Source organism: Rhinatrema bivittatum, chromosome 1 (assembly GCF_901001135.1).
Source record: "Rhinatrema bivittatum chromosome 1, aRhiBiv1.1, whole genome shotgun sequence".
NCBI classification, from domain to species: Eukaryota; Metazoa; Chordata; class Amphibia; order Gymnophiona; family Rhinatrematidae; genus Rhinatrema; species Rhinatrema bivittatum.
Window position 1 is genome coordinate 530,061,957 of NC_042615.1, and position 27,738 is coordinate 530,089,694.

Here is a 27,738-nt window from a genome sequence, read left to right on the forward strand (position 1 = left end):
TACCAGGGACAACAAGTTCCTAGATAGTGTTGGACGGAAAGTCTATCATGGAGCTATGTTGATTTCACGCATAGCTTCATATCAACTTTATATGACTCAGTACAACAGAGCCATCCTTAAGCAGATGCAAGACTATGCTGACACGTTACCAGACCAATACCAACCGCAGCTTCAAGCCCTTCTTCACAAGGGATTTGAGGCAGGGAAGCACGAGATTCGGACTGCCTACGACATATTCGATGCTTCCACAAAAGTTTCAGCCACAGCCATCTCAGCCAGACGTTGGGCTTGGTTAAAATCATCCAACCTTCGCCCAGAGGTTCAGGATCGTCTTGCTGATTTACCCTGCTTAGGCGATAATTTGTTTGGAGAGCAAATTCAGCAGATTGTGGCGGAGTTGAAAGACCACCATGAGACGTTGAAACAACTCTCATCCGTCCCACCTGAGCTGACCTCCAAGCAACCGCAAAAGAAAGACTCTAAGAAGTCATTCTTTCGACCACGCCGTTATTACCCTCCATCGGCCAGGCCTCGTCCAGCTCGATCCTCTACTAGGCCTCAGCCGCGTCAGCCTAGGAAACAAAGGCCTACTGTAGCCCCTCCTCCTGGGCCTGCGGCTGGCCTTTGACTCCCCTGTAGGGAACACATGCCAAACACCTCTTCCGGACATCCCTGTAGGAGGTCGACTGTACCATTTTCTACAACCTTGGTTGCAGATCACCTCAGATCAGTGGGTGCTAACAATTATCGCACAGGGTTACCACCTCAACTTCATAACTCTTCCGGCAGACTCCCCGCCTCTTCAAGCGTGGAGTCTATCCACCCATTTGGCTCAATTACAACAAGAAGTATCCCTTCTTCTGCAATCAAATGCTATAGAACCCGTTCCTCCCTCTCAACGAGGCAAGGGATTCTATTCCAGATACTTCCTAATACCAAAGAAATCAGGGGGACTACGTCCCATTTTGGACCTTCGAGCCCTCAACAAATACCTTCAAAAAGAGAAGTTCAAAATGGTAACCCTAGGTGCGCTGCTCCCTCTGCTTCAAAGAGGGGATTGGCTGTGCTCTCTCGACCTCAAGGACGCTTATACCCATATTGCGATCACACAATCCCATCGCAAATATCTGCGGTTTCTAGTAGGCCACGAACATTATCAATACCGTGTCCTCCCTTTCGGTCTAGCTTCTGCCCCACGAGTCTTTACCAAATGTCTCGTAGTGGTAGCAGCATTCCTCAGGAAGGAAGGTGTCCACGTCTACCCATACCTGGACGATTGGCTAATCAGGGCCTCCACCCAACAGATAGCTCAATCCTCCCTAAAATTGACAATTCAAACACTCCTTTCCTTAGGGTTTCTCGTCAATTACGAGAAATCTTGCTTAGTCCCGTCTCAAACCTTATCCTTCATTGGGGCAGACTTGGACACCTTACAGGCAAAGGCTTACCTTCCTCTTCAGAGGGTCCACACCCTAATGTCCCTGGCTCGCCAGCTCCAGTCTCAGAACACTGCCACGGCTCGCCAGTTCCTCATTCTCCTAGGGCACATGGCATCCTCGGTTCAAGTCACTCCCATGACCCGACTAGCCATGAGAGTAACACAATGGACTCTACGACACCAATGGATTCAAGCTTTTCAGCCTCTGTCCTCCATAGTCACAGTCACACAAGTGCTGCGCCTATCCTTAACCTGGTGGACGACTCAGGTCAACCTCCTTCAGGGCTTACCCTTTCTTCCACCGGATCCGCAAGTAATCCTAACCACCGACGCTTCTCACATCGGTTGGGGAGCCCATGTGGACGACTTTCAAACCCAAGGGTTATGGTCCAAAGAGGAAGCCGAACACCAGATAAATTTCCTGGAACTTCGAGCAATCCGCTATGCGCTCCGCACTTTCAAAGATCATCTCTTTCATCAGATAATCTTAATCCAGACGGACAACCAAGTGGCCATGTGGTACATAAACAAGCAGGGAGGCACAGGCTCCTTCCTTCTGTGTCAGGAAGCTGCGCAGATCTGGGCGGAAGCCCTCTCCCACTCCATGTACCTCAGGGCCACTTACCTGCCGGGAGTAGACAATGTATTGGCAGACCAGCTGAGCCGTGTCTTCCAACCACACGAGTGGTCACTCGATCCTCTGGTAGCGACCTCTCTGTTTCACAAGTGGGGTTCTCCCCGCATAGACCTCTTTGCGTCCCCTCAGAACCACAAAGTGGACGATTACTGCTCTCTCATTCGGAGCCAGCACTCTCGGCCGAGGGATGCGTTCTCCCTCAAGTGGACAACCGGTCTGCTCTATGCATTCCCTCCACTTCCTCTTGTGTCAAAGACTCTCGTGAAGCTACGCCAGGACGGGGGAACCATGATCCTGATAGCACCTTACTGGCCACGCCAAGTATGGTTTCCAATACTCCAGGATCTCTCCATCCGCAGGCACATTCCTCTGGGAAAGGACCCGCATCTGCTCACTCAAAACGACGGATGCCTCCTCCATCCCAACCTCCAAACCTTGTCCCTAACGGCATGGATGTTGAAAGGTTAGTCCTTCAGCCTTTCAACCTTTCAGATTCCGTTTCTCGGGTCCTGATAGCTTCACGAAAGCCTTCCACAAGAAAGTCTTACTCATACAAATGGAAAAGGTACACATCATGGTGCACTTCTCAGTCCCTTGATCCCCTTTCCTGTCCAATCTCCAAATTCTTGGACTATTTATGGCATCTCTCTGAATCAGGTCTTAAAACCTCTTCTATAAGAATGCATGTCAGTGCGGTAGCCGCCTTCCATAAAGGTGTACAGGGTGTCCCTATTTCAGTACAACCCCTAGTAACACGTTTTCTTAAAGGCTTGCTCCATCTGAAGCCACCCTTACGTCCTCCGGCCCCATCTTGGGACCTTAACCTGGTTCTTGGTCGTCTAATGAAACCTCCTTTCGAACCTCTGCACTCCTGTGAGTTAAAGTATCTCACATGGAAAGTGTTATTCCTTTTGGCTATCACTTCAGCTCGCAGGGTTAGTGAATTGCAGGCCCTAGTTACCTATCCGCCTTACACTAAGCTCCTGCAGGACCGGGCGGTACTCCGCACTCACCCTAAATTTTTACCTAAGGTAGTTTCTGAGTTTCATATTAATCAATCCATCATACTACCTATTTTTTTTCCCAGGCCCCACTCCAACTCCGGGGAACAGACTCTGCATACCCTAGACTGCAAACGAGCTCTAGCTTTTTATCTAGACCGTACAGTTGCTCACAGGAAGAGCACTCAATTATTTGTCTCTTTTCATCCTAACAAGTTAGGACATCCTGTGGGTAAGCAGGCTCTTTCCTCCTGGTTGGCGGACTGCATTTCTTTTTGCTATGAGCAAGCTGGCATTCCCTTTCAAGACCGTGTAAAAGCACACTCTGTGAGGGCCATGGCGACGTCAGTGGCACACCTTCGATCGGTGCCGCTTCCTGACATCTGCAGGGCTGCAACCTGGAGTTCTCTCCATACCTTTGCAGCCCACTATTGTTTGGACAAAGCTGGAAGACAGGACTCCATCTTCGGCCAATCTGTCTTGCGTAACCTTTTTCCAACGTGACGTACCAACACCCTTCCACCTTCCCGGTAGGGTGCGGATGCCCTTTACCAAATTCCACCCCAGTTGTAGTGCCTGTTGCACGTCATTGGGTGCATTTGGTGCAAGTCAGGACATCCTCAGCTCGGTACTCACCCATTTGTGAGGACAACCATCCTGCTTGTCCTGTGAGAAAGCAAATGTTGCTTACCTGATGTAACAGGTGTTCTCACAGGACAGCAGGATGTTAGTCCTCACGAAACCCGCCCGCCACCCCGCGGTGTTGGGTTTGTTTTGTTTTTCCTTTTTAGGCACTGCCTGTAGCTTTGAAAATCAGACTGAAGGGAGACCCCTGCTGGCTGCAGGGTCAGTGCCTTGCTGGGCATGCCCAGTAGGGGCCAGTCAAAGTTCTGTTTAAACTTTGACAGAAGTTTTCCGTGGTGGGCTCCATCCTCGATGTCACCCATTTGTGAGGACTAACATCCTGCTGTCCTGTGAGAACACCTGTTACATCAGGTAAGCAACATTTGCTTTACTGTTTTCTTCATTTGGATCCCTTTTCCATTTCTTGAAAGATGTTTTTAGCTATTATAGCCTCTCTCACCTCACCTCTTAACAATGCTGGTAGTCATTTAGCCTTCTGCCTTTTCTATTGCATAGATTACATCTGGTCTGGACTTCCAAGATGGTATTTTTAAACAAGGGTCATCCCTGATGTAAACTCTTAACCTTTGTAGCTGCTCCTTTCAGTCATTTCCTAATCATTTCCCGCATTTTATCATAGTCACCCTTTTGAAAGTTAAATGCTGTTGCGGTAGATTTCTTCAGTGTCCTCCATTCAGTTATTATGTCAAATTTGATCATGTTATGATCACTGATGCCAAGTGGCTCCAACAGTGTTACCTCTCACACCAAAGCTTGTGTTCCACTAAGGACTAGGTCTAAAAAAGTTTCACTCTTGTTGGTTCTTGTACCTGTTCCATGAAGCGGTGATTTAGTTTAATCTAGGAACTTTATCTCTCTAGCATGTCCTGATGTGACATCCATCCAGTCATTTCTGGGGCAATTGAAATCATCCATTATTACTGAGCTGCAGATTTTTTTTTTTTTTTTTAGCTTTTATGATTTCTTTTAGTTTTTCATTGTCTATTTGTTCATTCTAGCCATGTGGGACAGCAAGATACCCTCACTGCTATTTTATTCCCCTTTTCACCTGGAATTTCTATCCATAAAGATTCAACATTGCATTTTGTTTCCTGCAAAACTTTTATCCAATTTGACTTTTATCCTGGTTTGCCCTCTGTGAAATATCATGCCATCCCTCCACCAGTTTGATCCAGTGTATCAGTGTCCCATTGGTTATCCTCCATTGACCAGGAGATAGCAATTATATCTACCTCTTCACTCTAACTCTTCCATCTTGTTTTTTTAGACTTCTAACATTTGTATGTAGACATTTCAAAGTATGTTTTTTGTTTGTATTAACATCCAGCTTGTCAGTTGACAGAGGTAATTTGGAATCTTTCTGCTTTGTCCGCATTTTACTTAAATGCACCTGGTGCACTAGCATTTATTGCAACCTCTCTACTGAGGTGCCCTAACTTCTCTGTTCTGGTAGTATCCTCCAAAGATGTCTCATTCCGATCCATACGCTTCTGAGCAACTATTGGCTTTCCCCTATCATTTAGTTTATAAGCTGCACTATCTCCTTTTCATAGGTTAGTGCCAGCAGTCTGGTTCCCCTCTGGTTAAGGTAGAGCCCATCCTTTCAGAAAATGCCACTCTTCCTCAAAATGATGCCCAGTTCCTAACAATCCTACAACCATCTTCCCTAAACTATCATCTCATCCAGGCATTGAGACTCTGGAGTTTTTTTAGCATTCAGACAGGTTAATCCACGACCAGTGGGTTATGCATCTCTATCAGCAGATGGAGATGGAACAAAGCTGATGTCATGGTATATATACCCCTGCACTGACATTATCCTGCCAGTATTCTCAGACTCCAGCAGATGGTGGACATGCATCTTCCTACTGGGGATTGCTTAACAAAAAAAACTTTAGAAGGAGAAAAGAAGGAGGAAATTAATTTGCCCCCTCTCCTGTGGTGATACCTTATGGTCCCTCCTTTAGTCAAGTTTTCCTGAGGTGATATCTGCAGATCCCTCCCTCAATAGAGTGCCTCGGTCCAGTAGCTGGTTTTCTGGCGTGGACTTAGCTGTAGAGAGAGAAACAGCTGAGAGTCTAGCATGTGCAGGAAGCTGAGTGTGGCGATGAAGGCCTTTGCCCTTCCCGCCCATAGCCGGAGACCAACTCTATACTCGGCCAGGATGGGCTGAGCTCAGGTAAAGACTAAATATTTTTTTTAAAGAAGGGGGAGATAATTTTAGGGATTTCATTCCCCTTCTGGTCTCCGAGCCTTGGTGTGTCAATCAGGTATCTGTTCCTGCCTTTGGGGGAGTTTGGGGAGTCATGGCAGCTTGGCAAGTAGAACAGCCTTTTGGCTAGGCCTGCTTTCAGACTTTGCTCATACGCCGCATGGTAGGTCTTGGCGGCGTTCATTTGCTTTTCTACATGCAAGTTGCCATGAAATAGTATCTGACGTCCGTTCATGCTTGCGTGCCCAGGTTGGTGCTTAGGTGGGTGATCAGGTGAACACCCAGGTGGGCACCTACCTGGACTGTGTATTGGGCGCTTACATTTTGGGCATCTGTAGTGTGCACTGATTGGAGAAAGTTTTTTTTAGGCATCCGGTCCATGTGAGCTTGTGTGGATGTACAAATGGACGCATAATTGTCAGATGCCTTTGGAAGCACGCTGCTAGAAGGTGATTATAATCATGGCACCGTTAACAAAGAAGCCTAAGCACCTTACCATTTGTGCTGCTTGCCATTTTCGGGCATCGCAGCCTGGCGTCCCCTCTAACTTGTGTCAGTGCTGATTGGAGGCTCAGGGAGAATTGTCTCCATCTGGTTTTGCTGAGCCCGGTCCTTCCCAGCATGATGTGGGAATGGGACTGGAAGGGGACCTGTCAGAGGTTTTGGGCCTGATTTTGGGGCTCCCCTAACTGAGCTGTCAGCAGGGGAAGGCAACTCAGTGGGCACAGGACTGACTCCCCCTGGTTTTGATATGGATCCTTCTGCCTTTGTTGGGTGGAAGTTTTTCAAGGGTTGCATTCCTTTCTTTGGACACAGTCGATGGAGCTGGCCAAACCTAAGAATTCAGGAATACAGTCTGTGGATCCCCACATGCCTGGTGCCACGGTTAATCGTCAGAATATACTTAGACCTGTTGCGGGTCACGCTGATAGGGACCTAGATGTCATGGATGATGAAGGCGATCCTTACTCTTGGGAGGATGGGGAAATTCCTCTGGGGTTGGAGCCATAGAGAACAATGTTGCGTTTCTTTCATAGAGATGAGTTGCCAGCTCTGATCTTCTGGTTACTGAAGATGCTGGGGGTGCTGAGTGCTGATTCCATGTCTGAGCCAAAGAAGAATCCCATTTTAGTTTATTTGCGTAAAGCATCATGTTTCTTCCCCATTATGGATGCTATTCAAGAATTGATTGATCTTGAATGGGGCACCTCGGAACCCAATTTTAAAGGGGGCAAGCCTTGGAAGCGCTGTATCTCCTGGATTCAGCGGTGAGAGAGCAGTTGCACTTTCCAAAAGTAGATGTGCTGATGTGTGCCGTCACCAAGCTGATGACATTCCCAGTAGAAGGCGGAGCGGCATTGAAGGATGCGCAAGATAGGAAAATTAAGGCTATTCTTAAGCAGGCCTTTGAGGCGATGGCAATGAATTTGCAAAAGCCTACTGTCAAAAGTTGACTCGCCAGGGGCTCTGGAGAACAGAGAAGTCTCTCTGGCGCATCAATTGGCTGGAAGCTTGTGCTGTTCGGTTAGCATGCTTGCAATTCGTCTACCTCTTGCAGAGTCGAGCAGTCTGAATGATGTCTGACAATGCAACAATGGTGATTTACATCAGTCTTCAGGGAGGAACCAAGAGCCAGCAAGTATTGCAGAAAATAGCCCAACTCATGAAATGGGCAGAGGCAGGAGATCTCGGCCTCACATATTGCAGGAAAAAACAATGTATGAGTGACTTTCTCAGCAGACAGTATCAATCCAGAAGAATGGGAATTGTCAAACATAGCGTCCATCTCATTGTGTGCCGCTGGGGCCTCCCGTTTTTAGACTTGTTGAGACATCACACAATGTGAAGGTTCCTCACTTCTTCAGTCGCAGGAGAGATCTGAAGTCTATGGGCATCATTGCTGTCATGCAGGAGTGACCAGAAGGCAAGCCTCTATATGCCCTTTCCCTGTGGCCCATGTTGGACAGTATGATTCAGAGGATTGAGAGACACATGGGGGTTGGTGCATCTTGTGGCGCCAGATTGGCCCAGGAGGTGGTGGTATGCAGATCTGCAGAGGCTCCTGGTGCACTGTCCTCTCCGATTACTGGTCCACAGGGATCTGCTGCGGCAGGGCCTATTCTTCACGAAGATCCAAATCTATTTTGTCGTACAGTATGGCCCCTGAGAGGGCTCAGTTTCTTTAGCGTGGATATTCTACTGCATTGATTCCACCTTGCTTTGAGTGCAAAGGTTCTAAACTTCCTTAGCCTATATTCAGGTTGGCGAGTGTTTGAGGCTTGGTGTGAAGAACAAGAGGTTCATCCTCATTTGGTTAAAATCCTGCTTATTTTGGATTTTTTGCAGGATGGGTTGATTAAGGGCTTGGTCCTTAATTCCTTGAAGTTTTAGGTGGCGGCTCTTGCCTGTTTCTGAGGTAAAGTGAATGGTGAACCCTTGGCACATCCGGATGTGGCCTGTTCTTGAAAAGGGTAAAGCATCTTCGTCCCCCTTTGTGGTTGCCGGTGTTCTTGTGGAGGTTTAATCTAGTTCTGGATTTTCTGGCAGGTCCCACCTTTCGAGCACCGAGTAACGCCTCCTTGAAGTTGGAAGACTGTGCTCTGCTCATAGTTTTCCGAACTGCAGGCTCTGTCTTGCCGGGAACTGTTCCTACGAGTGACTCCGGGGGCGGTCTATCTGTGAACTGTTCTGTCTTTTTTGCCGAAGGCAGTCTCAGATTTTCACTTGAATCAATCTTTTTTCCCAGCGATAGCAGGCTGAATTAGCCATGCTATCTGGGAGCATCACGACCGGATCAGTAGGCGGAGTTTTCTTAAAGAGTACAGAGTTTTGAACTCTGTACGGCTGCGTGGTGATGTTCCCGCATGATTGCCGATTTACCTTATTCTCTTTTTTTCCGCGAGAAGGACTGCATGCGGGGTTTTTCTCTCAACTTGTCTCTTCACATTTTTTTTGCAATTTTTCAATTTTTCTCCCGTTTTTTTTGGCAGGGATGGCTCCGAAGCCATCAGGTTTCAAATACTGCCAATGCGGGAAAATTATGTCCATAATAGATGGACATAATTATTGTTATATTTGTTTAGGCCCGGAGCATGACCCAGCCTCTTGCCGAGACTGTGGTCGGATGTCGCCCCGGGCCTGAAGACAGCGCGCCAAAAAAGTTGCGCACCTACGATCTCCTCACTTTTCGTCAGGCCTGGCGAAGAAAGTTAAGAAGACTCCAGCAATAAGATAGGCGTCGCTGGAAGGTGCTTCGGCCAGGTCGGTACCACCACCAGGGCCGCGGAATGATGTCGAGGCCTCGACTCCTTCAATGAAGAAGTCCAGTCATGCGCCGCGCAGGACACAGGGCTCTGTACCCGTTCGTGCCCGCTCCTCGACGCTGAAGCATTCGGAGCATGGAGAAACAAGGCAGCTGAAGTATACGGCGCATCAACACAGAGACCGGTGCACGACGTATCGACACAAGGTGCATCGACATAGAGACCGGCGCACGACGCGTCGACACACGGTGCATCGAAGCACAGCTCATCGATGCACGGTGCAAGAACGCTGAAGTCAGCGCACGGCGCATCAAAGCACGACACATCGATGCAGGGTGCGTCTGACAGTGCATCTGGAAGAGCTGTATCACTATCTGGGCCATCTCATCATGATGTTCACAAAAAAAACATTTCAGACATCACAAACATGGTGACGCAAAACATGCAAAACACCATGATCCCATACAGCTCCACCATCTGCCTCTGTACAGGCTTCACTACAAGGCCAACACCATGCCAATCGAAAGGCAAAAACAAAATTTCTCACAGGACAAACAGGAAGGTAGACATCATCAGGATGGAGCCCAATCATGGAAAACTTCTATCAAAGTTTCTAGAACTTTGACTGGCCCCTACTGGGCATGCCCAGCATGGCACCAACCCTGCAGTCAGCAGTGGTCCCCCTTCAGTCTTCTTTTTTCCGCGCAGCAGTAGCCTCGCGGTTTAGGAGCTCTGAAGAGATTCCTGATAGGAATTTTCCTCACGGAATTAATTAAACTTAAATTGCCCCACAGGGGTCTGTGTCAGGAAGCTGCGCAGATTAGGGCAGAAACACTCTCCCACTCGATATACCTCAGGGCCACCTACTTGCCGGGAGTGGATAATGTCTTGGCAGACAAACTGAGTCGCGTCTTCCAACCGCACGAGTGGTCTCTCAACCCCTCGGTAGCGACCTCAATCTTCCGACAATGGGGATACCCCCAGATAGACCTCTTTGTGTCCCCTCAGAACCACAAAGTTGACAACTACTGCTCTCTCATTTGGAGCGAGCGCTCTCCGCCTAGAGATGCATTCTCCCTCTCGTGGGCAACCAGTCTGCTCTATGCATTCCCTCCACTTCCTCTTCTCTCAAAGGCTCTCGTGAAGCTACGTCAGGGCAAGGGAACCATTATCCTGATAGCACCTTACTGGCCACGCCAAGTGTGGTTTCCCATACTTCAGGATCTCTCCATCCGCAGGCACATTCCCTTGGGAATGGACCCGCATCTGATCACTCAAAACAACGGATGCCTATGCCATCCCAATCTTCAGGCCTTGTCTCTGACAGCATGGATGTTGAAAGGTTAATCCTTCGACCGCTTAACCTTTCAGATTCGATTTCTCGTGTCCTGATTGCTTCACGGAAGCCTTCCACAAGAAAATCTTATTCCTATAAATGGAAAAGGTACTCATCATGGTGCACCTCGCAGTCCCTTGATCCCTTTTCCTGTCCAATCCCAAGGATTTTGGACTATCTCTGGCATTTGTCGGAATCAGGTCTAAAGACCTCTTCCATCAGAATGCATGTCAGTGCGGTAGCCGCCTTCCATAAAGGTGTCGGGGATATTCCTATATCGGTACAACCCCTCGTAACATGCTTTTTAAAGGGCTTGCTCCATATCATGCCACCTTTACGTCCTCCGGCCTCTTCTTGGGACCTTAATCTGGTTCTCGGTCGGCTCATGAAACCACCATTCGAGCCTCTTCACTCCTGTGACCTGAAATATCTCACATGGAAAGTGATTTTCCTTTTGTCTATCTCTTCAGCTCGCAGGGTTAGTGAGTTACAGGCCCTAGTTACCTATCTGCCTTAAACTAAACTCCTGCAGGACCGGGCGGTACTCCGTACTCACCCTAAGGTAGTTTCGGAGTTTCACATTAATCAATCCATCATACTACCTACCTTCTTTCCCGTGCCCTATTCCAATCCAGGGGTACAGGCTCTGCATACCCTTGACTGTAAACGGGCTCTAGCGTTCTACCTAGACCGTACAGCTGCCCACAGGAAGAGCAGCTATTCATCTCCTTCCATCCCAACAAATTAGGGCAACCTGTGGGTAAGCAGACTCTTTCCTCCTGGTTGGCGGACTGCATATTTTTTGCTATCAGCAAGCAGGCATTCCTTTTCATGACCGTGTTAAAGCACACTCTTTGAGGGCCATGGCGACTTCAGTAGCACACCTAAGATCGGTGCCACTTCCTGACATTTGCAGGGCTGCCATCTGGAGTTCTGACTACACTTTTCGCAGCCCACTATTGCTTGGACAAAGCCGGAAGGCAAGATTCCATCTTCGGCCAGTCTGTCCTGCGTAACTTATTTCCAACTTGACCTACCTACACCCTTCCACCTGCCCGGTGGGGTTCAGGATGCCCTTTACCAAATTCCACCCCAGTTGTTGTGCCTGTTGCACGCCGTTGGGTACCTTAGGTGCATGTTTGGACATCCTCAGCTCGGTACTCACCCATATGTGAGGAATACTATCCTGCTTGTCCTGTGAGAAAGAAAATGTTGCTTACCTGTAACAGGTGTTCTCACAGGACAGCAGGATGTTAGTCTTCACGAAACCCACCTGCCGCCCCACGGTGTTGGGTTAGTAACGTTTTGGTGTTTTATTTTTTCGGCACTGCCTGTAGCTATCAAATAAGACTGAAGGGGGACCCCTGCTGGCTGCAGGGTTGGTGCCATGCTGGGCATGCCCAGTAGGGGCCCAGTCAAAGTTTTAGAAACTTTGATAGAAGTTTTCCGTGATTGGGCTCCATCCTGATGATGTCACCCATATGTGAGGACTATCATCCTGCTGTCCTGTGAGAACACCTGTTACAGGTAAGCAACATTTGCTATCTCCAAACGTCTGAATCTCCACAAACTGATTCTGACGTAGAAGTGATCTCACACTCTAACCACAATTCTTCAGGTGCTGATAGTTCTCATTCTGGTTGGTCTTCTCTTAGTAGATCTCATTAACTCCATCTCCCAGAACCGCGCCAGCCTTCTGAGGACTTGTGTCTGGGAGTGCTGCCTCCACCTCCAACTCCACTTCCAGCACATTCACAACATAGCCTTTTGCTTTGAATGCTTTCTTCCAAGATCTAGAGGCCGCACATCCTCAGATTCGAGGTCCAACTTCACCAACCTTTCCTCGAGGGATGCCAATTCTTCCACCTCCAACTCAACCGGAAGAACCAATCCCAATTCCAGATCGACCAGATTCTCCGCACTCACAATGATCTACGTCGTCACCATCCTCATCTACAGGATTTCAGTCAGATCCTCCCGAGGGCCTTCTGGAACCTTATTCCCCTCCAGAAGATTTATCCTACGCGAAATTCATCGAAAAAGTAGGATCTCTTAAATATTGAAACAGGAAAGTTTCCCGATCCTCGTGCTGAGGTTCTAGGGATTCTAAAGATTTTTGAAATGCCGCCAGAGCCCACAGCTCTACCACCACATGCTGTACTAGATGAGGTTCTGCATAAGATGTTGGAGAATCCCTTTACCACCACAGCTGCAAGGAAAACGGACTTAAAATACCGTATGCGAAATTCCGCGATCTATGAGTCCACACAATTACCCCACAACTCCGTAGTAGTGGAATCTGCACTACTACGAGCCAAGAGATCAAAACTTCATGCAAATTCACCACCGGGCAAAGATCATAAATCAATGGATGATTTTAGCTGTAAGGTGTACCACTCGTCCATGCTGGCCAAAAAAATCCAACACCATCAGTTTTACATAATCCAATACCTATTTGAATGTCTCCAGAGATTACGTCCCATATGTCTGGCTTCGGATAACTCCTTACCACAGCCATTTACAGACATGGAGGAAGGTCTTTGACATTTACTTAGTTCGGTTTATGAATAATTTTAATCATTGGCTAGATCCTCAGCTATGGCAATAGCAGCACGGCGCATGGCATGGTTAAGAGCTAGTTTAATACGTGACGATGTCCATGACAAGTTGGTTGATATACCTTGTCTGGGAGACAATCTTTTTGGTAACAAATTTGGGAAAATTGTTACCCTTTTGAAAGAACAGAATACTGCGGTTCAATCTTTGGCATCACCAACAGACCCACCTGCCACTTCTAGAAGATTCTACCCTTCATTCAGAAGAAGACCTTATGCAAGGGCACATTTCAAACCTTACAACATGTATAGAACGCAGTATTACCCCCAACAGCATTTCCAACCACAATCTCATCCCTCACGTGGACGTCCACGCCAACCACTGGCTCAAAAGCAAACTCCAGCAGCAACTCCAAAATAAACTCCATCTTTTTTAGCTACCCTGAGCCACCTCCACCGCACTACATAGGGGGGCCGTCTTCAACACTTTTATGCCAGTTGGGAAGCGATTACTTCAGATTGCTGGGTACTAAACATCATAAAAGAAGGTTACAGATTAAATTTTCTGACTCTTCCAACCCTCCCTCAAGTTTCCCCTCTAAGGAATACATCACAACACTCCTGGGACCTGCAAGAACAGTTAGTCACTCTACAGTTGCAGAACTCAATTCAAACAATCCCAATCTCATCAAAAAATCGAGGTTTTTATTCCCCATATTTTCTCATTCCAAAAAAATCCTGAGGTCTTTGACCAATCTTAGATTTGCGAAACCTCAACAAACACATTCAGAAAGAAAAATTCAAAATGACCCCTCTCAAGAGTATTCTTCCTCTTCTACAGCCTAACGACTGGCTATGCTCCATAGACCTGAAGGATGCTTATTCCCATATACCCATGCACCCTTCCTCCTGGCATTACCTCTGCTTCCAAGTTCAGAACAATCACTATCAATTCAAGGTTCTACCCTTTGGCCTTTCCTCAGCGGTGGTGGTGGCTCATCTCCTACAGCTGACGATACAGATTTTTCCCTGTCTCGATGACTGGCTGTTGGTAGCTTCGGATCCGACTACCCTGAAGACTCACGCGTTCCAAACAATCATTTGTCTTCAGACGTTGGGATTCATAATCAATTGCGAAAAATCCCATCTGCAATCAACACAGGTTCTAGAGTTCATTGGGGCGCTCATCAATACAGCGCAACAGAGGGCTTACCTACCACAAGACAGGATTCAAACTCTGTCCTCTCTTGCTCAACGTCTATTCAATCAATCGCATGCATCGGCACGCCAAATTCTTCAACTGCTGGGTCATATGGCAGCAGCCATCCACGTCGTCCCATACACAAGACTCCACATGTGTCCCCTACAATGCGGACTCAAGAATCAATGGTCACAGTTCTGGCAACCACTCTCGACCAGAGTATGTCTTACCAGACAAATGCGCACCGACATTCAATGGTGGATGAACACCAACCACCTGTCCTCGGGAGCACCATTTCAGTTGCCTCCTCACCAAATCACTCTCATCACGGATGCATCCCAAAAGGGTTGGGGAGCCCATTTAAACGAATTACAAACTCAAGGTTGCTGGTCTCTTCAGGAGACCAACTATCAGATCAATCTCCTGAAACTTCGAGCCATTTGGAAAGCACTTCAAACCTTCTCTACCCAACTTCGAAGAAAATATCTCATGGTATATACAGACAATCAGGTAGCCATGTTCTATGTAAACAAGGAAGGAGGGTCAGGTTCCTGGATTCTCTGTCAGGAGGCGCTTTGCATACTGACTTGGGAGATATCGAACCAAGTCTCGATACAAGCCACTTACCATCCCGGACTAGAAAATGTAACAGCGGACCGCCTCTGCAGAATTTTCCATCCACACGAATGGACCTTGAATTGGGATGTGGCATCAAGCATATTCCAACAGTGGGGCTTTCCAACCATAGACCTCTTTGCCACAGAGAGCAACCAGCGCAAACAGACATTTTGCTCCATCTACCCAAGCAAACTTCGTTACGCTCCAGATGCTTTCCTCATTCCATGGATGCTTACCCTCCCATTTCACTAATATCAAAAACAATACAAAAATACATCAGAAATGCAGCAGACATGGTTCTCATAGCCCAGTCCTGGCCAAGGCAACCATGGTATACGTATCTCATGCGACTATCCATTCGCCCACCAATTCTACTGGAAAACCATCCCCAACTCCTAACTCAAGAGGGGGGATCCCTTCTTCATCCGATGCATCGATCCCTCCATCTGACGGCATGGAGATTGAATGGCACATACTAAACCATCTAGGACTTCCACCTCAACTTGAGGACGTTCTCATTGCATCCAGAAAACCGCCCACCAGGCGTAACTATGCCGGGAAATGGCATCATTACTCAGAATGGTGCAGACCAAAAAGTCTAGACCCTTAGTCTACAACGGTAACACATCTCCTGGAGTAGCTCCGCATTCTTTTTGCAGCTGGTCTAGCATATACTTCAGTTCGAGTGCATGTTAGTGCAATTGCAGCTTTCCATCATGCTCATAACGGACTACCCAATTCCAACCACCTTTTAATCTCCAGATTCATGCGTGACATACTGTATCTTAGACCACCAGTCACGAAACCGCCTATACCATGGAATCTCAATATCATCCTGGAACAATTAATGTTACCTCCTTTTGAACCTCTACAATCCTGTCATATCAAATACTTTACTTTGAAAACAATATTCTTGGTGGCTATAACATCAGCAAGGAAAGTAAGAGAACTTCAAGCCTTGGTTCACTACTCCCCTTACTTAGAATTTTTTCATAATAAAGTAGCACTTAGGCCGCATCCTACCTTCCTTCCTAAGGTGGTATCAGCCTTTCACATCAACCAGTCCATTACTCTTCCAATCTTCAAGCCTAAGCCTCATGCGAATGACAGAGATTAACTTCTCCATTCCTTAGACTGTAAGAGAGCGCTGGCTTATTACAAACAAAGAACACATTCTGAATCCAGACCATCTCAACTGTTCCTCTCCTTCAATCCAAATTCTCCGAACCAACCTGTCTCCAAGAGAACTCTGTCTAGTTGGTTGTCCCAATGTATAACGTTTTGCTACAATAAGCGCAACATGCCATTGAATACAAGACCAAAAGCACACTAAATTAGAGCAACAGCAAAGTCGGTTGCACATTTCAGAAACGTTCCACTGATAGACATTCCACTGATAGACATGTGTGGAGAGAAGACCAAGTGGCAACTTGGTCTTCTCTCCACACTTTCACAGCACACTACTGTCTAGAACAGCAGAGCTCTTCTGATGCAGCCATGGGTTCGGCAATCCTGTCAACCATTGCACTTAAATAAGACTGTCTACCTTTTTTGGATTAAAGGGTAGTGTCCTGACCTAAAGAACAAAATACCTAGGCACCACATGGGAGCTTGGGACTCCCAGACAGCATGGCTAATTCAGCCTGCTATCGCTGGGAAAAAGCAAGTTTGCTTACCGTAAACAGTGTCTCCGTAGATTGCAGGATGAATTAGCCATGCATTCCCGGCACACCTCCCTAGACAGTCTACACATAAACAGAATCTATCTTTTTTCCACGAACCTCGCTTTGTAACAAGAGACTGAGGTAAATCGGCAATCGCGCGGGAACCTCACCGTGCAGCCGTACAGAGTTCAAAACTCTGTACTCTTTGAGAAAACCCCGCCTACTGATCCGGTCGCAACGCTCCCAGACAGCATGGCTAATTCATCCTGCTATCTACGGAAACACCGTTTACGGTAAGCAAACTTGCTTTTCCCTGCCAACACTGGACAGGGAGAAAGATGTGGATGAATATCGTCTGTACGGACCTTGGATGTCAAGCGACATATCATAAGGTATTTGGAGGTTTCCTTTTTTTTTTATTTTTTATTTTTATTTATTGTGAAGCAGAACTGGAACAGGTACAAAAAGATAAAAAAAAAGAACAGCCCTTTAAGGATCCATACAGTAAAGAGCAATACCCTAGAAACAGTTTTACAATGCCCAAAATCTTACGCAATAACCGTCAGATTTCAGTTGGGTATAAGTATAGGGGTAGATTTTCAGACAAGCGCGAACAGCCTACTTTTGTTTGCGCTCCAGGCGCAAACAAAAGTACGCTGGATTTTAGTAGATACGCGCGTAGTCGCGCGTATCGGCTAAAATCCTGGATCGGCGCGCGCAAGGCTATCGATTTTGTATAGCCTGCGCGCGCCGAGCCGCGCTGCCTCCCCCCGTTCCCTCCAAGGCCGCTCCGAAATCGGAGCGGCCTTAGAGGGAACTTTCCTTTGCCCTCCCCTCACCTTCCCCTCCCTTCCCCTACCTAACCCACCCGCCCGGCCCTGTCTACACCCCCCCCTTACCTTTGTCGGGGGATTTACGCCTCCCGGAGGGAGACGTAAATCCCCGCGCGCCAGCGGGCCTGCTGCGCGCCGGGCCGCGACCTGGGGGCGGGTACGGAGGGCGCGGCCACGCCCCCGGGCCGTAGCCACGCCCCGTACCCGCCCCCAAAACGCTGCCGACACGCCCCCGGAACGCCGCGACGACCGGGCCCGCCCCCCGACACGCCCCCCTCCGAGAACCCCGGGACTTACGCGAGTCCCGGGGCTCTGCGCGCGCCGGGAGGCCTATGTAAAATAGGCTTCCCGGCGCGCAGGGCCCTGCTCGCGTAAATCCGCCCGGTTTTGGGCGGATTTACGCGAGCAGGGCTCTGAAAATCCGCCCCATAGCGTACTACAATAAACACAGTACCAACTTCACATTTTGTAGTTTCATAACTAACTAAACTAAGTCCCCTTCCCCCTCCCTCCTTACCCCCCTTCCCTCCCTTCCCTACCTTGCTTGTAATTAAGATGCAACCTAAGTATATCCAAGAGAACGGTGCATATCAAAGGTAATAATGCATAGAGGGCAAACATTTCAACAACACCAAGCTGTGGGTACTCAAGCACGTGACTCTAATAGTCTATGGGCAATCAAGCATCTTGAGGCAAGCTAGCACTTTGGCAACCCAGTGGTTCTGGCAATGGGTAGCCAATAGTGGAACCCCATTGATATCAATAATGGAGAACATAGCTGGTAGACAATTATTGTGGAGATCAAGACCCATCAATTTAGAAGAGAGTACAGTCAGACAGGGACCCCACCCACTGCATACAATTAGTAAGGATAAAGTGGGGTTTGATATATAAAAGAAGCTGTGAGGGGACAGACTTTTAAGGCAACCTGCTACCTTTACAATCTCTGATGGAATAGGGGATCCCTAATTGGAGCCCTGTAAGTTTGGGATAAAAATATGAATACTGTGACGTGTGGCGGGTATGCCTTTCTCCATACAGAATAGTCAGCTGTTTCGTGCAGGACTTCTCAACGAGAAACCCCTTTGAGTCAGGTCAGACGTAATAATCATCCAAAGGTCGGCTGTAAGTAGGAGGTGAACGACCCCAAATCCTACTGCATAAGTTCTCTTTTCTTGACGGTAGACTTAGTTGCCAGTAGATACTCATGTGAGTAAAGGGTTATCAGGCGTTGAAACCAATGGTCCACATGCGGTGCTCGATCCTCCAGCCATTCGGATAAAATAACTTTCTTACCGACCAATGCTGCTTTGGAGAGAAAAGCCACCATGTTATCATTCTGTAACATATTGTCAGGCCAGATGGCAAACAACCATCCATCTGGGGTAGACGAAAGCGAACAGCCCCATAGCCGCTCACAAAACAGTCGAATATCTCTCCAGAAGATGGAAACTTTAGGACACTCCCAGAAGCAATGAGCATAGGTTCCAAGTTGGGTACCACACTTTCTGCAGTTCGGGGAATCACAAAGATTAAACTTGTAGGCAGAGGTCGGGGGAATATAACTTCTCCACAGGAATTTAAATTGAGTCTCTCTCAAGTCTTCATTGGTAGATGTGGACCGAATAGTCTTGAAAGTGGATTGAAAGTCCTGAAGAGTGAGGTGGAAGGCCGGCCATTTTTTCCATGACAAGTACAGGGAGACCAAAGTTCCATCCTCTGGTGCCATCTGTAACTCACGGTAAAATCGAGAGATGCTGGGTCCCTTCCTCGTGCATGCTGTCATGAGTGGGTAAGTCTGTCCGTTGAAACCAGCGCTCCACATCCTCTCCTAACGTGTTTAAGAAATGTTGAAGTTGCAAAAACGCGAAAAAATCGGACGCGGGGAGATTATAAGTGTGCTGTAAATCTTGAAAACTTAAAATAGACCCCGTGTCAGCGTGCGCCATTTGATATAGGTATCACAGACCCTTCTCTTGCCATCTGGAAAAAATGGAACGCCCCTGACCTGGGGTAAACCGCTCATTATGTGTAATACTGAGTAAAGGTGTGATGTAAAAACGGAACCCCAACTTCTTACAGACAAATTTCCAAGTGGATCGGCACGTTAGGAGAAGTAGGTGTGACTTTATTTGTGGTGAGATAGCCCCGGATTCCGCATGAAGCAGTCCATTCAGAGAGGCCACGTCATACCACTCCAATAAATACGACCCCGGGGTAAAGAACTGCGTCCCAAAAAGCCAGTCTTGAAGAAAACGAAGATTACAGGCGACATTGTAGCGAAAGATATTCGGGCACCCAAGCCCTCCCCTTTGTTCTGCCAATTGTAACGTGCGCAGAGCTATTCTCGCCTTTTTCCCTCCCCAGAGAAATCCAGATAAAGCCCTGTTAAGGATTTGGATATCGTGAAACCGGAGCCAAAGTGGGAGCATTTGTAAAATGTACATCCATCTTGGGAGAAGCACCATTTGGTATAAATGAATACGGCCCCTCAACGAGAGAGGTAATGAAGACCATTTAGTCAGGGTGTCCAGCGTTTGTTTAATCTTCGGTTTCACATTTCTGTCGTAAATCGAATGCAAATCCCGTGGAATAATAACTCCCAAATACTTTAATTTGTCCCCTGCCCACCGTAGGGGAAACGATTCCATCCATTCCGCTCGAACCAGTTGACAAACATCTAAAGCTTCAGACTTATCTTTGTTGATCTTCAGACCCGCAAAGGCCCCGAAGTGTGACTGAATGTCCAGGAGAATGGGGAGAGACACTTTAGGTCAGGTCAAAAAAACCAGCACGTCATCTGCGAACGCCGCAACTTTGAACCCTTTCCGACCTCGCAGAAACCCGTGAATATTGGGGTGCTCGTGTATCTTCCTTAACAGGGGATCAATAGATAAAATATATAAAAGCGGGGAGAGCGGACAACCCTGTCGGACCCCTCTATGCAGATAAAATTTCTCCGATGGTTGGCCGTTGACCAAAATTCTAGACGTTGGCTGGCGATATAGTAAAGCGATATAGTCCAGGAAGGCTCCCGAGAAGCCATACTTCTGTAGGACAGAAAACATATACGACCAGGAAACTCTGTTGAATGCCTTCTCTGAGTCGAATCCTATAACCAAAGAAGGAATGTGCTCTTGCTGAGAGAATTGCATTGCCGTTAGTAATTTAATAATGTGGCTAGTGGCCCTTCTCCCTTGAACAAAGCCAACCTGGTGTTCAGAGATTAATGATGGAAGCAGTGCGTTTAATTTGTCTGCCAGTACTTTTGCAAGCAGTTTAAGGTCACTGTTGAGGAGGGATATTGGCCGATAAGATGCCGGGAAGCAAGGATCTTTCCCTTCTTTTGGAAGAACTGTAATAGTCGCACTGTTAAAGTCCGCTGGGAAAGCATGTTGTGCCAGACCAGCGCGGTAGTATTCTGTGAGGGGTGCGGTTATGAGGTCCTGTAAAATTTTATAAAAGTCGTAAGAGTAGCCATCTGGCCCCGGTGCTTTCCCTTTAGACACTTTTCTGATAACTTGGAGGACTTCCTGGGGTTGTATGGGTTTGTTTAAAAAGACCCGTTGCGATTCCGATAGACAAGGGAGATCGATATCCGAGAAAAACACCTGTTCTTGATTCGGAGCAGGCTTTAGGTCATCAGCATATAGGGCCTCATAAAAGCGTTTAAATATGTCTCCCATCTCAGATGTATTGGTAACCACTTTGCCTGAGCTGGTCATCATTTTATGAATGAACGATCGTTTTCGTGCCCCCTTCACCAAATTTGCCAGAGGGCGGCCTATCTTATTGCCGAACCTAAAAAAATTATGATTAGCAGCTTGAAGTTCTTTATAAGACCTGTTATGTAGTTCCGTGTTCAATTGTGCCAATACATGAAAGTAATTTTTCCTGTTGACATCATTTGGGAAAGTACTCCAAACCTCTTTGAGGGTCTTCAGCTTCGCTTCGAGCTTCAAGATAGCAGCATCTATATGTTTCTTTTTAGCACTGAGGTAAGCAATTATCTCCCCCCGTAAAACAGCTTTCCCAGCGTCCCAAAAGAGAAGCGGGGTTGTCTGATGTTGGGCATTGACTTTTTGGTAATCCCTCCACTTATCTTTTAAATAGGCGTGAAACTCCAGATCCTCAGCCAATCCCATGGGAAACCTCCAAGTGGTAGGTCGAGAACTTCTAGCTCCCAAGCGGAGGGTCAACGATACCGGAGAATGGTCAGAAATAACAGGGGGTTCAACGTCAGCTGCCTGCGTATTGGAAAAAAGTTGCCGCTGGGTGAGAATATAGTCAATTCTGGACCTGGATCCATGTGGAGCTGAATAGAAAGTGAAGTCTCTCTCTGTAGGGTGCAGAGTGCGCCAAACATCAATGAGGTCTAAGTTGCGGCACAGAAAGTCCACTCCCGAAGGCATTTTGGATCTTGGAGTCAAGCCTGGGGGACTTTTATCCATAGCTGGGTCCGATATGCAATTGAAATCTCCTGCTACTATTAATTGACCTTCTAAATGGGTTAGGATTGTGGCTAATATAGACTGGAAAAACTTTGTCGAGTTAGTACTGGGGGCATAGATGTTACATATCGTTACCTTCACCCCTTTCCAGCACCCCTTAACAAGGACATATCGACCGTTCTCATCTGCATCCGATTGAGTAATGCTGAAATCGGAAGATTTATGGTACAGGATCGCAACACCCGCTCTGCGCCCTTGCGCTGGTGCAAAAATACACTCGCCCACCCAATCCCTTTTCAGCTTGAGACTTTCCGCTGAGCTTAGATGGGTTTCCTGTAGACAGGCTATTTCAGTACCCAGTTTTTTAAGATTATTCAGAATTTTTTTTCGTTTGATAGGAGAGCCTAGGCCGTGAACGTTCCATGATACCAATTTATTCATGTTACTCCTATGCCTTGTGCACCACAGCTAACATTAGAAGTACAGATGCTCAGGGGAAAGGCGCCCAGCCCCCACCTTCCCCCAGGTGTCCACATGCTTAATCGTTTCCTCCTTCGCCCATACCCCATACTGATCAGCCCTACTAGCGCCACAAGCAGTATCCCGTTAAACCACAAGCCGTCCCCCCCTCCCCCTCCCTTGATCCCCTGCCCCCCCTCCCTCCCTCCCCTCAACCTAAACAGAACATAGTCCTGCTGCCGCTGCACGAGCGGTAGCTCTGGGGTCCGATTCCGGATGTACGAGCTCCCCGCCATAAAATATTGAAACGGCAGCCTTGCTGGGTAAAAGCAAACTTGCTGGTTCACCAAAAAGTTCACGGATTCCTGCTGCCCATCTGAAATCTGTGCGATCAGTTCTCCGATGATCCTCGGCAGAGGATGCAGAGAAAAATACTGCAATAATCAGCAAAGAAAAAACAAAAACCATAAAAAACAAAACATCAGGGAACATTTGAAACCATGGTCCATGTATAGTATAGTTAAAGAGTTTAGTCGTCACCGGCTGAGAAGGCTCAGTCCACTCCGGCTGGACGAGCGTGGAATCCTCAAAGTCCACTCCTGGCTAAACGTTTAGGTCTCCCACACTGGCCCTCAGGAGGAGTTGGGCTGGAGAAAGCCTTTAGCCGCATCAGGAGTCTGAAAAGTGTGCACCTTGCCCTCTTTCCAAACCTTTAAAATGGCAGGGTATTGAAGCGCAAATCTTATGTCAGAGTCCACTAGTTGCGTGCATATTGGCGAGAACTGCCGTCGTAGCTGTGAGACTCTAACGGAATAGTCCTGCGTGAGTCTAATCGAGTGATTGTTGTAGGGCAGGCCCTTAAGTTTCCGGGACGCGATCCATATTTTCTGCTTGTGGGCTTAATTTAAAATTTTAGCAATAGCTTTCCTTGGACGCGGGTCATTATCACGCTTGGGGCCCACCCTGTGGGCTCTTTCCACTACCAGGGAACCTTTGAGCTCCGGGAGCCCTACCGCCTCCGGCAGCCATGATTCCAAAAAATCCGCGAGGCCTTTATCGTCCACCCCTTCGGGCAACCCAAGAAATCGGAGGTTGGCCCTTCTAGACCTATTTTCAAGGTCGTCAATTTTTTCCTTATATTCTTGAATTATAGCATCATGGGTTTTAATCTTCTGTGTTGCCGCGGCGAGATCGTCCTCTGCAGCGCTTACCCTAGATTCCACGTGGTCAAGTCGTGGCCCCAGGAGCCTCATTCATTCCGGTTAGTTTTTCATGAATCCCGGCAAGTTTTTCGTCAAGGGCCGCCGCAATTAAATCCCGCAGTGTGTCTACAGTGAGCGCGCCGGGTAGTGCTTGCTCCGATTCGCCATTAGCCGTTTCCGCCGCCATCTTGCTCGTCCCCGTTTTACCTTTTTCCTTCTCCTTCTCTTTACGAACGCTCTTGGAGGCCATGGACTGCGGCGATTTTTTCATATACTGGACTATAGACATGTGCCAGTACCGGAACTGCTCAGAAAAGTCCCAAAAAAGCCGGAACGGTAGTGAAAGCCGGTAATTAGCAAGCGGGGAGCTCGGAGCTGAGGCGAGACGCGTCTACCTCAGCACATCACCCCACGTGACCTGATTTGGAGGTTTCTAATCCTCTCAGGAAGATGGACCAGCTGTTTATACTCCACGGTGGAGGTAAACAGGGCGAGGTGGTGTCTCGGGCTACAATAGCCTGCTGGATTAAAGTGGTTATCACAGTTATGTGGATGCTGAGCAGCCATTGCCTAGTCAGGTGAGAACTCATTCCACTAGGGCTCAGGCAGTGTTATGGGCAGAGATTAGATTGTTGTCTTCCATTGAGATTTGCCAAGCTGCGACGTGGTCCTTACCTAAACACCTTTTCCAGGCATTACTGCCTGGAAGTGCAGGCCCGAAAAGACGCAGCCTTTGTGCGTGTGATGTTGATCGGACCACGGGCAGCCTCCTACCCTGTTCAGAAGTACCTTTTTGGTACATCCCACTGGTTGTGGTTTAACCTGTCTGAATTCTAAGAAAGGAGAAATTACTACTTATCTGATAATTTCCTTTCCTTTAATGAAGACAGGTTAATCCATCTTCCTCTCTTGGTTGCCGGATGGTGGTGCTATTGTCCTCCTGCGTGGCTGTGTTTCCGGGGATTACTGGTAAGTGTCAGATCCGCTCCCCAGATTAGTGATTTTACACTTCTTGTTTGAGCTCAATATTTTCCTGTTAACTGAGTGCTTGAATTGTTGTCTGTTAATGTATTGTTTAGTTGTCCACAGTTGGCTTTTGCAGAGAATACTGGTGGATTGATGTCAATGCAGGGGTATATATACCATGACATCAGATTTGCTCCATCTCCATCTTCTGGTAGAGGTGCATAACCTACTGGTCGTGGATTAATCTGCCTTCATTAAAGAAAAGGAGATTATCAGATAAGTAGTAATTGAGGGTCCTGCAATGGAATGGGTAGCATTTCTGAGAGTGCTACCCTGAAGATTCTGGATTTAAATTTTCTACATAAAATCCTAAATTTGGCTCCCAGAACCTCCCTCCTGCATGTAACAATATAGCATTCTTCTCCCTAGTAGTATCTAAAATCCTATCTACGTGATTTGCGAGGTCCGCCACCTTCACGCCAGGTAGGCAAGTTACCAGGCAATCCTCAAATCCAGCAGCCACTCAGCTATCTATATTCCTAATAATTGAATCACCAACTATAACGACCATCCTAACCCTTCCCTCCTGGGCACGTGCCCTTGCAGACATATCCTCTGTGTGCGAGGAGAGTTCATCACTTCGACAGCATGTCTTAGCTACAGGATTGCTTCCTGCCTCACCAAGGTGATGCTCTCTTTCTAGGTGACCTTTCTCCTCTAAGGCAGCACAGAGGCTACCAGATTGGAGGTGGGATTGCTCTACTCTGTACCTGAAGGTCTCCTCTATATACCTCTCTGTCTCCCTTAGCTTCTTCAGATCTGCCATTCTAGCCTCCAGAGATCAGACTTGTTCTCTGAGAGCTAGAGCTTTTTGCATCTAGTGCACACATACAGCCCCATGCCAACTGAGAGATAATGATACATGTGGCACTGAGTGCAAAAGACTGGATACCCTCCCTCTCTCTGCTGGACTACTATCTGCATCTTAATTTTGAGTTAACATTTTAAGGGAAGTAGGGATGTAAAGCTAATCTAAAGTACTTTTAGTCTATTGATTTATTTTACATTTGTGTCAGTGACCCTCAAACCTTTACAATTACCGTATTTTTCGCTCCATAAGACTCACTTTTTTTTCCCCCAAAAGTGGGGGGAAAATGTCTGTGCGTCTTATGTAGCGTCTCTCCCTGTCGCATGCCGTCCCCCTCCTCCTCTTCCTCTTCCTCCTCCCAACTCAGCCCAATCAGTATGGCACAGGTCAAACATCAGCTGTTTGAACTGCGTGCACTACGGAGGCCCCTCCAGTTCAAACAGCAGACTGGCAGGGAGCTGTTTGAACTGGAGGGGCCTCCGTAATGCGTGCAGTTCAAACAGCTGATGTTTAACTTGCGCCTCGCCGAGCTTCGCAGTAAGATGCACCCCGGAAACAGCAGACCAGCAGGGAGCTGAAGCTCTGCCGGCAGAAGACGATACATAGCATCAAAGTTAGTACAGGCCATTTCCTTCTCATTTGTTTAGATACCGGTATAATAGAAAATCATTTGACCTGCGCCACCATACTGATTGGGCTGAGTTGGGAGGAGGAGGAGGGGGGGATGGCGCGCGAGAGGTAGAGACATTACATTTGCTCCAGGGGGAGTTCCGTACAGAGCCCGTCATGGGGACAGAATTTGTTTTTCTTATTTTCCTCCTCTAAATCCTAGGTGCGTCCTATGGTCAGAGGCGTCTTATGGACTGCAAAATACAGTAATCTATTTATAAATACTTACCCACCTTATTGACTCTTGTTTTGAATTAAATTCCTTCTATATCAAACCAGTAGTAAATGTATAATAAGGAGTTCTGAGGCATGTGCGCCATTGGGAGCACTCCAATCCTCTTCTGCTGCAAGGAGTTCAGGGCCTCTGGAAGCTGGGGCTGTAGAGACTGAAGCCTAGATAGCTTGCGGTTACCTCTGGAATCCTCTCCTGGGGGCTGCTGGGTGAAGGTATGCAGATGGACCTTCCAGTTCTTTTTATATTATAAACAGAAGCGTAGCTAGTCATATTTATAAGGCATGCACCTAGCATATGCTTTATTTTATCAACCTGTCCCCTCTGTGTTTACATAGAAGTTAGTGAACCTCAGACAAAACACATTGACAGTGCAGGATCTGAATAGATTATTTCATCAACAGGCAAGGAATGGATCAGAGCACAGAATCTGTTAGGGACGATCAGAAAAGAATATAGTACTTCCTCCAAAGAGTAAACTCATAGATGAGTATTGCTATTGTGATAGTTTTACTCGTTATGTACATTATCAAGTTTACATTTAGCTATTCTTCTCTTTCTTAAAAAGTGAGTTGAAAGGATGAAAACAAATGCTATTTTCACAAAAATTGTATAAATCTATGTGATGCATTCATGCTTCTCATTTCACTGTCAGTCTGTGCTGAATTTTATGGCATCAAAGCTCTGAATTTTATGAGTCAGTAGTGTATAATAATCTGTGTAGGTGATTTAAGACTGGCCCCAATGCTTTTATACATTTGATAAATGGACCATCACAGTGGTCGTCACTTTTTCTAGAGTGCTGACACAGTGCTGCTATTAAACTCTCCTGCCTTTTGTGCAGGAAGGTTTTGGGGTTTTTTTGTAATTTAATTGAAGGATGAATCTTAGTAGCCATCCAGAATCTCTAGAGATAAGCTTCCCTAAACAAGGATTAGGGAAGTGTTCCAATGAACGGTCAGCTTTCCAGCTGACACTGCCAAGTCTGAGTTCAGTTTAACTTGATGTATAATTAACCACTACTCATATTTATAATGCGAGTATCTGTTAATTAAAGGGATCGTGCTGGTAGTGTCCATCCAGCCTGGAGCGTCACAAAAAGCTGAGGATATTGACCGGACAGGCAGCATGCCTGAGGTCACCACAGTGGATGCCATGCTAGACCTGATCAGGTGAGGTTTGAATATTTCTGTTGCATAAAAGCCACACAGAAATGACTTGGATCTGATCTGTAGAAATATTTGGAAAAAGGGGCTTTGTAGGTCATCTGTTTTCACTAAACAGTTAAATCAAAGAGAAATAGTCCATGCACACTTCACAGATGAACCCTATCAACCTACATTTCTTGGAATCACATGGTGTAAATAGAAGATTTGATGTCCAGTTGTGTCTTTGCCCAGTAGCTTGCAGTTCAGCTCTTCTCTGTTATCTCTCTACTTTTTTTCTGCTGTCTAAGTTACAGATCAGTAAAATCAGATTGTCTGGTTC

General features: G+C 47.2%; 1 protein-coding gene across 4 annotated transcripts in view; it reads left to right on the forward strand.

Annotated features, from left to right (window-relative positions):
- SLC1A1 (solute carrier family 1 member 1) overlaps positions 1 to 27,738 on the forward strand; it is an 805,722-nt gene that overhangs the window by 261,661 nt on the left and 516,323 nt on the right. For all 4 annotated transcript variants that reach the window (XM_029613486.1, XM_029613471.1, XM_029613480.1 and 1 more), the window contains exon 4: positions 27,308 to 27,422. In XM_029613486.1, the coding sequence (XP_029469346.1) occupies positions 27,308 to 27,422 (115 nt within the window). The remainder of the gene's footprint in view (positions 1 to 27,307; positions 27,423 to 27,738) is intronic.